We start from the raw sequence: 12033 nt of genomic DNA, 5'->3' as shown, positions 1-12033 counted from the left end.
ACCAACCTTCTAATGTAGATGCACAACAGGAATTTCTAAGCTGTCAGAAACCCTATTTTGGAGCCTATTACACCAGCCAAGTTTGTTGCAGTGTGTTGAATTAGTACAGCTTAATAATTTGAATGAGCCTTAATGCACTACAATTGACTGAAAATCATGCATGCATAAAGCCACTGTGTTTTGTCCTTTTCATTTTAAAGGGTACAATAACCCTCCCTTCCCCTTCATAGATGTTTACTTGTCAGAGATTCAGGCAACAAGTATTTGTGTACATTTCTGTGCCTCCATAGATGAGTCTGGTAATACAGAGACGTCTGTGGGACTCTTCACTGGCACTGGGGCACAGCCCCATAGAAGTCTACTGTTGCACAGGAATATGAGGAACGTAAACAAGAAAATCCTTGCCAGTAGTTTAAATCTTTGCAAGTATGTAATTCTGGGTAAGGGTGGGCTTTATTAGATTAAGGGAAAGGGGCACACCTAATAACACTTTATGTAAATACAGGTATCCTTTAGGGTCTGAATAAAGGAAATGCATAATACTGTTTTCACAATAAAGAGTGGTTAAAATGACCTAAAAGATTAGTGCATATTCACATTATACAGCTGTTGCTCCCTTTTGCCCTTCTGTGCAGTTTATTAAAAACTCAGACTGTAGATCAGAACTTTTCTCCTGCATGTTCTGGCTGCATAGATAGAATTTATTGTTTTTGCATACTGTGTTTTATTCTGGTGTTGTAGTATGTAATGAACCCCTTTTAACCACCTCCAACCCCCCCCCCCCCCCCTTTTTTTTTTTTTTTTTTTTTTTTTTTTTAAACTTCACCTGTATTTGGAATGCATTAAAAATATAAGCTTTGCTACCAACCTATAAAAAATGTGTAGTATCTTTTCTGTTTTTACTGGGTGGAATTCTGTTGTGTTGGAAGCAGTATATTTTTCTTGTTCATTGTTGCCCAGCTACAATATATGTGGGGAATAAATACTAGGTAAATGGGGCATTCTGTTTTTTTTTTTTTATTTTATTTTACATTATAGATCCACAAATTACACCCACCCCCATTACTGGCAAACTGTCTTTGTAACTTTTCTTACAAATGACAGAATTGTGAGGACATGTCATAAAGTTTGTACTTGATGACTATGCTAGGTATCTTTGACAATTTGTGGCTTCTTTGAAGAGTTAGCGCGTTAGCCATAGATGTTGGAGCGGTAAAGATAAGTATAGGATGGCAAAAAATGGTGGGGAATTGGGGGTGTGGTATTGCATTTAATTTTCCTGACAAGTTTACTTTTAGCTGTGTTTAATGTTACTTCTTGTGTAGTAAACCATTCAGTACCACAAGAAATCTACGACATGCAGCAGTTAGTGATGCTTGTGTATTTTGATGATAAAAATGTTCATTTGCTGAACAAAATAAACTAAGAAACAATAATACTCTTTATTTGTGTTTATTTTAAATTTTTGATTTGTAGCTCGACAATGAAAAAAATTGCCGTTCTATTTTTGTTGTGTAAAGAACTAAATGGATTTGGGTTGTGTATGATGAATACTTATTTTAATACAACTGGCACATAAACCTACTACAGAATAGCAGATGGCTTTGCTATCAGTAGACCGTTGAGCCTGTGTCATCACTATATTGTGAACTAGGAAGTTGTTCTATAGATAGAAATATTTGCCTGGTAATCAGCTGTTGGTATCTGTTTGAACACCACAGAGAACTAATGAATGTCTAACAGGTGAACCTCACAGATGTCTAACAGGACTTCAATATAAACAATATGTACAAATTTTAGACTGTTAGCTGTTATGCAGATTTTCAAGAAAAGTGCAAAGAGGTTCTTAGTAAGTCTGCCATCTTTCTGTCAGAGTCTCAGTCAGGGAAAGGAGTGGGACACCGCTTAGGCAAAATTTATTTTTTTGTATCTTTTCTATTCCCAATTTTCTGGGAGCAGAACTTGACAAGCTCCTGGCTCTCAATGATAGTTTGCTTTTATGTGGAGCTGGTGGGAAATAGTAATAAAATATCTATCCTATGTGGGAATATCGTCCAGAGGCAATACTGTAAAGTTGGGTGTTTACAAATCAAGGCCAACAAGTTACATTATAAACATAACTGTACAACTACACCAGGTACAGAGAACAAGCAGTAGACATAAAGAAATTTGTCAAGTTTGGTGAAGATGAGTAAAATATAGCCAATGATAATGCACAATGGGAGCAGTGGATCCCAGGGAACATACATACTACACAGTTATGTGTGTGTGTGTGTAAATATATATATATATATATATATATATATATATATATATATATATATATAAATATTACACATATCATTGAGTAGTAGCTTAACATAGCTTTGCTAGAAATAAAATCCGCTAGTGTTTTTATCCACTGAGCCACCATGATCCGACAGTTGGATAAATCCAATTCCAAGCAGCTCAGTGGGTAATCTGAGGCCTTTTGTCACACTCCATTAGTAACAAAAAACATGATAATATATGTTTATAATTTTGAAATGTATTAATAATATATTGTGTGATATCTGCTGTATAATGCAGATTACAGAAATGGTTAATTTGAAATATATATGAACATACTTTTGTTACTCATTTTAGAACAAACGTTGCCAAGGGGTCTGAATTTGTTTTGCATTTTTGTTCAGCATTTAGGGGGAAGATCTTGCGGCAACCTTATATGGTTCAGGCTGGCACTGGAAGTCTTGTTAATAATTGATAACACATATCATAGCCATAGTAATATTTTAAGGTGTAACTATATTTTATGAGGAAAATATTAGTGTATGTATCAAAGTTCAGAACTTTCCCTTTAAAGTTGACCTCCATATACACTGCTTTACATGCAGTAAATACTCTTGTGAAAATAAAAGCACATTCTCTATTGACTTTTTTTGAACATTTGGTCTTTATTCAGATATTGCCTTCAGGTGAAGGTACTATACAGATGAAACAAAGTTGACATGGTATTAATCAAAAATCTATTTCAATCATAATCATAAAATAAAAAAGTTATATCAGATTTTTTTGATTAAATAAATGTGAATAAAAGAAATATTCCCCTATATTTTAAAGTACCATTATTTAAAATCAATAAAAATTTAATCTGGCTTGTTTTGGACCTTATTTAATTATTTATTATGTCATTATTTGACAAAAAATCATTCCACTGTAAGACAGGTAAGTTCAAGTGATGTAGATTTCAAATGACCAGTAACTTGTGCCCAATAAATTCAGGGCCAAAGCTGACCATTTGGTGCTACGAGACGTTCCTAAGATCACCTATTTCAACTGGCTAAAAGAGGAATTCTATTCATATTGTAGAGATTTTGTTTTTCTGTACAGAAAATGAAGGGAAATCTCCCAAAGCATGCAGACAGCAATGACTTGGATGGATGTATTACAGAATAATATGCATTGAGATACATGTCTTGGCAAGAATTTGTGTAGTAAAAAAAATGATTATTAAATAAAATAAATAATTAATGATAAAATAATAACAAAAACAAAGAATGTTTTTATCACAATTTAGAGACTCTTAAACCTTTTTTTTTACTGAATAGAATTTTTAATGTACACCTCCACAGTGAATGGAATAGTTGTATACCTATTATTATTTTGAACAAAATACTTGTTGTAAAAACCCTAAAAATGACAAATTTAGTTTTGGTGTTTAGATGTATGATGCTTTATTTCTCCAGGAAACTTTGAGACATTGGTTTGAGAATGTTTGAATATAATTTGTTGTTTTGGAACACCACTACTGTAAACATGAGGTTATCTTTGTCTCATCCTGCATACTATCTTTTTGATTATGACTAGGAGCTAGGTGACTGTGGTCAGGGAAACTTGTGACAGTTTATCATTTTAGGTTGATTTCAGCCAAGTGTTTTTTGTTTTGTCAGGATTGGACCTAACCATACCTTAAATAGGAACATTTATCATTGGGCTAATGCAGTAATCTGAATATGAATTAAACCGGGGAACACATTTTTTGTTGAGTTAGATATTACACTTGTTTTTTTTACTAATTTTTGGGTGGTGAATCACAAGTTTTTTGCTATCACATCGTTTTTACGATACAGCGTACTCTCCATTTTTGTCAAACAACATACAAATTTTACATACAATGAAAAAATAAGTTGAATGTACTGTTTAGTTAAATTTCTTTTGTTCATACAAAAAGATTTATTGTTACTCTGACATTTTTTTGCAGTAAAACATTTGAAAATAAATTGAGTAAGCCGTTAAGGTAAAAGTTTACGCTTATAGCTTTTTCTGTGTTCAGTGTTAGGACAATCCCGCCGGATGCTCCAACAATAGTCAGCCATCATTTATACATCCCATCTACCCTGATACTGTCCTTCCATTACTTTTAAATCTTGGTGGAATCGTTCACCTTGCTCATCACTGACTGCACCAAGGTTTTCCAGGAAGTTAGAAAGATTGCTATGCAGAAAATGCACCTTGATCTTCATACTGCAACCAAGCATTTTATAGCTCTCCAAGAGTTTCTGGACAATTTCTGTGTAGGTATTTGCTCGTGTGTTTCCAAGAAAGTCCTTGACAATTGCTTTGAATGATAACCAAGCATTCTTTTCGACTTCTGACATTGTCCTGATGAAATATTCATCTTTGATGAACTGCTGAATCTGTGGACCATCAAACACACTGGCCTTTATTTTTTTAAATGACAGGCTAGGAAATGCCAGATGGTAGACTAGGATACTCTGTTACATTTATTTTTCTTGTTATATCCTAAAGTTTTCACTATACAAAAGTAACAGTCACTGAAATGATCTCCTGCCTCTTGCCAAACCATAGGTATACCAAATGGCATCTTATCACGTGTTCCCTTTGTCCACATCCGTAAACCCTCGGCACACTGTTTGCACATCTTATAAGGGGCCCAAGACTTATCTTGATCACCGAATTTAACTTTGAAATATACCAAATAGGCTTGCTCTACAAATGTGCTGATGTTCACCCTTGACTAGGAATGGTGAAACTCCCACAGATATAACAAAATGAATCAGGGTTGTTTAGCACTTACAACTGTAAACAGCAGAGCCAGACATGATCTGAAAGGAAGGAAATAATGTGTGTAAGTAGAAAAATACATTTTGCTTATTCACTACGTAGAGCAGCGCACAACCCCTGACTACACTCTTGCGTGTAAATGAATACCCTATACAAATCCACGCTACAGTAACCGCATTATTATAAGCAGTAAAGAAAAAACCTGACGTGATAGAAGAAAACTAACTGCACTTTCAGAATCAGCATACCTATTTTAGTGTAAATAAGCTTAAAAATTGAAGTCAACAAAAAATTTGTTCAAAATTGTTCCCGAGTGTTATGAATAATTATGCACATCTACTTTTATAGGAGAGATGAAAGAATTGTTTTCCTTTTAACACAGATCTCCAGGCAATTATTTTTTTAGGTTGTAGGAGCCACTGTTTTGTTTGTGTGTTTTTTTTTTTATTTTGTTAAAGGAAAAAATTGGGTTGTTTAATGAAAACCATCAAAAGCTCAAATTTCCCATCTGTTCCTATAGATTTGTCCAATCAATATTACTCCTAGGAACAGAAACTTTTTAAAAACAAATAACTAAAAAGGATGAACTTGCTTTGTTTTATTATCTCATGGAAGCTAGCAGGCTTAAAGCATGTTGGCCACAAATAAGGAGAATGTTTTTGATATATAAAGAGAGAAGATTAAGCGAAAGAAAGAAGATAAGCTTCTGATTGCATTTACAAATTCGGAAGAATGCCGGAAATAGATCACATGACTGCAAAATAAAATAATGCTTTATTTCTCATATATACTGTTAAATATGGGGGGGGGGGGGGATTACTTTGAGAGAAAAGCTGAAAGGGTAACTGTATAGGCAATAAGATTTTGGGAGGCAACATTTTATCCTATGTAATTGCAGATTGCACTTTTACTTTAGCAAGGGGGCATCCATCAGATTTAAAGTGACCTGTTAACTCCCAAAGGTAAAAGGCACAGGCCATTGATTCAGGAGGGCTAGACAAGAACAGGACTCTGTATTGGGCATTGGAGTAGATTTACAGGTATTACCGGTACTTCTGTCATCAGAACATCATTTGATTCACTAGGTAGGCGAGTCTTTTTTTTTTTTTTTTTTTTTTTTTTTTTAAGTACACTCCGTTTAGGCTTTGGGTCACTAAATTTTAGCGCTTTATAAACTGGAAACATTTCCTTTGAAGTTGATGTAAATGTTAACCACATGCCTTATGCTATTAAATTTTTCCTCAACTGTAAATCTTGAAATGAGCTCTTCTGGCCTAAAACATCTGTAAGGTGCAACTTCAGTAGGCATTTTAGGTTCTGATATTTGACACCTGTATGACAGGGAAAAGGAGCTTAGCACCAGGAAAACGTTAGACCAAATCTTAATGCTGGCCAAAATTGATAATCCACATGTAGCATGGGTTTAGGATCAACATGTAACTCAACAGCTAACTGGATGTTCATTTAATCCATGTATCGCACCATAGAGAACATTCACTGAAGCATTAAACATTAAAAGACATTCTGCATTTAAACATTTTAAGCAGGGTAGGGTTTACCTTAGGGCTTTTCAATGATTGGGAATGCAGAAGAAACTTGAAGAAGTTAATTATAATTCACATCAGAATGTATCGGTGAACTGTACGGCTATGTTTGGACTGTTGGTTTGGTTACTGCTTCCATACACCCTTGAATCGCTTCCTCCAGCGAGATGCTATGTGTAGTGCTCCATCCACAGCAGCCCATATCGCATGAATGGGGTTGTGGCACTGAGTGGTTCAGTACCACTGAGCGGAAAAGGAATGCATAATCTCTAACTGATGCCAAATTTGCAGGAAAACAAGCTGCATTGCCAAATGATACAGTACAAAGCCTTTTGTCACAGGCCCTAATCTTTGTACATAGATCTAAACTTCTTAGGCTTCTGGGTTCCCTTTTCAGGAATCAGTTGTTACAAATTGTTAGGAGGTAATATAGTGGTTGTCTACTGTTTAAAATACGGGCTTTTTGTGAACGAGAGATCTGGGGAAAACTGTGGAAGTGTAATGTTAAATATGATATAACCAAATGGCATTCCAATGCAAATCTGGATGTTTGTGATAATTTACGCTAGACTTGAGTATATTGCAGGATTTCTATTTTAGGCTGTGATGACTGTACTGTAAAAAAAAAAAAAAAAATAAGGTCTGTTGCCTTGTATTTGTTTTGACTCAGGAAGTTATGGTAACGTGTGTGACGTTTCCAGACAGACATTTTTCCTTCAGTGAATGCAACAGCACACTGCCCGACGTTATAAACTGAAACTTTTTTTGTAGAAAAAATGTGACTGCTGTGATAATTAGTCATTACTGAAGGAAAATGTCTTCTATTTTTATCAACTTATTACCAATTCAACTGAAAAATCAACTGACATTTGGCTCTTTATAAACCCCAGTTTAATTTTCCACATCTCTTCTAATTACTACAGTGGGTTTTACCATTTTTTACTAGAAATATCCAAAAAATACAAATCTGCCAAGATTTGCAGCTCCGTTATCCTTCTAATAAATAAAAGGACTGTACTATGCCCACAACCTGTTCCTCCTAAGGTTTTGGAGGTCTGTGGGAGACATCTACTGGAAACTGATTGCCCACTTTACAATTAGGAATGAGTGCAGGGGTACTCCCTCTACCAGGTATTTACCTAGAAATAAATCCATTATCCAGTAAAGCATCAATCATTGTAAATCTATGTTAATCTTGACAAGCATTATTATCCCCATTCAGTGTAATTACTTCTCTGGCCTGTTTGTTTACATTCACAATCCAATAGAAAACAACATTTAAAGAAGTGCTTAGCACAGGGGGACTTAAAAGGTGTTCCTAACAAAGAATAAAAGAAAATAAATTAAAGAATTAAAACCTAATTTGGTAAAATGTTATATTTATATAAATATATTTTATATAATTTATATAAAATATACATGCATAATCTGTCATTGACTTATTCAATGAATAAACGAGTCATTAATGAATCATCAATAACCTTTTTTGTATAACTAAATAATTCACTGATTCAACAAATGAAAACAATATTTACTCACATAGCACTGAGAGGGAATCTGTCACTACAAAATAATTAAACTTGCTTTTGACCAGTACTTAATTGTACATCTGTCTGGAGGGAAATTCTGTCTTGTCCTTATTGCCTATTCTGTTGCATATCTGTGCAAATCTATCTCAGCTGATTGCCAGGATTTCAGAAGAATACAAATATAGGATTGTCATGTTTACAGGCTATGGTAATGAGGGGTGGCATAAATTGTTGTTGCTTATTTACTTAGTGCACCATGCTGATGATTAGCATCATTTATCTTGGAACACAACATGGAAAGCCCCATGCATCAGTGAATGAGCGTCCATTAGGCTTCTTAGCTGTCGCATACAAACTAGAATTCAACAATTATGGATATATCATTAATACTTTCATTATTTTTTAAGTACTCTGTTTTAAAAAATATTCATGAGGGATATCTACTTCACTTTACTAGCGACCAAGACATTCTTTTCTAGCTTTGGTCACTAGGATAGAGGCAATTAATTTGTCAATGCAAAAAGCAGTTATACAGTGAAATCATTATATTGACTTTGAAAAAGTCAATATAAAAATTACAATTTTTTATTAAAATATTTTGAAGCCTGGTGATAAATATCTTATGCAATGTATAGGATTATATGTGTGTCTATAACCCGAAATATGCCCAGCAACATACCAGAGGGTTTTTTTACACTGTGATGTCTTCCTTCAGGCAGAGGCAAGACTGGCGGCGAAACGTGCTGCGAGAGCTGAAGCCAGAGATATTCGGATGCGAGAGCTGGAACGACAGCAGAAGGAGGTAAACCTTGTGGTTCAATACTAAATATCTGCCCTATACTGATCAGTATATAAGAATTATCTAGTGTAAGTTTCTCAAAAAAAAAAAAAAAAAGCTGAAGATTTTGACTGCATTTTTTAAACCTCTGTTAAACAGTAATACAGGTCTTACTATTACTTAAATGATGTTCGTAAAACGAATGCTTGAAATGGCTTTAACAATTTTGTTGGGTCAGTCTCTGTTTTGTGAAGTTTACCTAAATACCTTTGGAAAGTATTACAATCAATCGTGTATTTGTAATAAATGTAGAAATGTTCTAAATAGAGAAAATCACGGTGAACATCTAATTGTTTATAGCTGCAGGTTTAATGTTGATGCTATAAATGTCAGTTCTGATTCATATGTTGTAATATTTTATGTATATTAATAAGTGCACTCTTTCTCAAGTGTTAAGCCTTCAGTCTCTCATCTTGTTTATTTCTGTTAAGCCCTAAATTAGTAAGGCTTACTTTGATGGTAACATTCACTGACATTTTGGTCTGCAGTGAGGTGCAGATAGCTTTCCCTGAACAAAGCACCCACATCAGTTTCAGGTTGATTTAGATATCTTTATTTGCCTATTAGTGAAAGTGGTATATCACAATTTTTTTTTTTTTTTTATATTATTCTAAACTTCAATGTCAAGTGCTTTACAGTTGGGAAAATTAATGTTCAGTAAAAGTTTTAGACAGGCGGGTAATAGGTGTGTGTTATTTTACACTTCTTTAAAGAGGAAGCTGAGTTAATTTAAATATTTCTCCACCCATGTTTACTATGACAAGAACTCTTGCATGTCATCACAAAGGAATGTGATCTTCAGGGCAATACATATCTAAAGAAAAATCAGTATGTGAAGATAAACTTTAATTTAGTACTGCTCCACCGAATGCTTTAGCTGCTTTATTTCAGCTGCGCTATCAGGACTGCCAATTTTTTTAAAGTAATGTCATGCTTCCATAAAATGACAGTAAGAAATACTAAATTTCTCCCCTCCTATTGTGTGCTACTTCCCCCACGTTTTAGATTGTAAGCTCTTCTAGGCAGGATCCTCCCCTCCTCCTGTGTCCCTATCTTTTTTTTTTATTTTGCAACCCCTAATGTACAGCACTGCGTAATATGTTGGCGGTGATGCGACTCCTGAAAGTGACAAGTTGCTTTTTGCCATGCAGTTTCTGTTCTGTTCTCCATAAGGCCATCCGTGTTCCAATGCCTGTGGTGTGGTTTGGCTCTCCTGGCTGCACAGTTAGAGTTACTGTGCTTCCAAGACCTGAAAACTGCTTGGTCCTAAAAGGGTTTTTTAAAGAGTTTTCAAAGACAAAGAAAACTATTTTCCATGATCATCTGGGATTTTGTGAACATGTGTTTTAGTTAATTTTTAATGCGTTAGCGTAGACGATTTCTGAGTGCTTTGAACTGTAGCAATGCAAGGGAGCAATTGCAGACTCAGAGTGGCTCTCACTAAATCACAGTGATTGAAAGCAGGGTAAACCACAAAAAAAAAAACAACAAAAAAAACTCAAGAATGTATGTTTGCTTTCGTACATTTGTCTAAGTGGGCAATGCACATAGATTTTGTGTGTTTTATCCTGCCTGACATGTAAGTCTTGCCTGTTTCTAGCTTACCAATCGCTACCATGATAGAAAATGGGGACAGATCCAAAAGTGGATGGTAGGCACAAGAGTGTCAGTCACTTCTGCATGTGTTTTTTTTTTTTAAAAACCTAACAGGGTGAATTGATGTGAATCACTAACAAGCTGTAAATTACTTACCAGGCTGTTAAAACCATAAAGCATTTATATTAATATAAGTTGTGTTCCTCTGTGTTAAATAAATACAATACTTTATTATGTACATAAAAGTTTTGTTTTCTTTGTGTGATTTAAGAGATGCCTTTTAAATCCAGGTAAATATTTTGTGCCATTTGACATCTCTTAGTTACATTGTCATAGGGAGCCTGGATCAGTAGTTTTCAGCATTGTCGGGTTTGAAAAAATTATTGAGGGATCCGATTTCAGGGGTCATGTTTTAAGTCAAGTGAAAGTTTAATGGTTAGGTTAAAGTTTTGAGGGGAGGTCCAAAATTAAGCAGTAAATTTATGAGTTTGTGGATGAGGGTTTAAGAATTATTTTAGTTCCCAGTGACACCTAAGGCACATAACTCTTTTGTTTTTGGCATTGAAATCTATTTACGACCTAAAATATCAAGTAAAGTATATTGCAGTAGACTTTAAAAGTTGTTTGTGATCAGAGCTGTTTTCTGACGTCAGGTCAGAAAAACTGATTCGGCATCCATCTTTTTTTTTTTTTTTTTTTTTTGAACATTTTCATTTACAGAGATAACCAGACTTATACATAGAAACATATCGTGAACATAGCATACAGGATGATAGGTACATCCGATAATGTTACATAAATTTCTTGCATAAGTGGCAGTAAGATAGTGGCAGTGCAGTACCGTTCTTTTAAACCCAATAAACGGTGAAGATACATAAACCGGCATCCATCTTTATGGTAAAATCCAGTAGGTATTTTTCAGTAATTGGGTAATATGTTCTTGCCTTGACATCAATAATGTAAAAATCATTAGGGTTTAAAAAATTGGAGTTTTACTAGATAGCATTTATACACTTTTGTTATTGCAATGTGTATCACTTTTGAGATGTCTAATGTACAGCTCTGTAATGCTTTAATTTTTGTGTTTGAACATGTTGTATCATTGTGAACTGTAGTGTTCTTATAAGTTCTTGGCTTCAGGAGAATATAAAAATGAGCATCATAGAAACCCATTGTTGATAGGCAGCCAAGATGCCTGTTCTTGCTTGGCCTGGAAGATGTAGAAAGCGGACATTATTATTACAGTATATACAACTATTTGAAATAATTCCAAGGTCTGTTTAGTGCGGTTACCCCATAATGTCTTTAAAGCTTTAACTTTCTTCTTTGTTCCTTCCTAATAACTTTATTATCAAGCAGTTTTTGTTTCCACTTTCTCACTAAAGCAGCTTCGCAGTAATGTTCTGTCAAAAAAAAAAAAAAAAAAAGTTTTTTTTTAAAGCTGTTTTCAAAGCAAGGCCCA

The 12033-nt window shown here is 34.4% G+C and overlaps 1 protein-coding gene across 1 annotated transcript in view; it reads left to right on the top strand.

The window, feature by feature from the left end:
• Window positions 1-12033, top strand: part of LRRFIP2 (LRR binding FLII interacting protein 2) — a gene marked incomplete in the record, with an annotated part of 56257 nt that overhangs the window by 5820 nt on the left and 38404 nt on the right. Inside the window, 2 exon segments of the mRNA XM_072412129.1 lie at window positions 8853-8939; window positions 10576-10626. Coding sequence (XP_072268230.1) covers window positions 8853-8939; window positions 10576-10626 — 138 coding nt within the window.

Source organism: Pyxicephalus adspersus, chromosome 5, assembly GCF_032062135.1.
Source record: "Pyxicephalus adspersus chromosome 5, UCB_Pads_2.0, whole genome shotgun sequence".
Taxonomy (NCBI): domain Eukaryota; kingdom Metazoa; phylum Chordata; class Amphibia; order Anura; family Pyxicephalidae; genus Pyxicephalus; species Pyxicephalus adspersus.
This window is presented reverse-complemented; position numbering and strand designations above follow the sequence as displayed.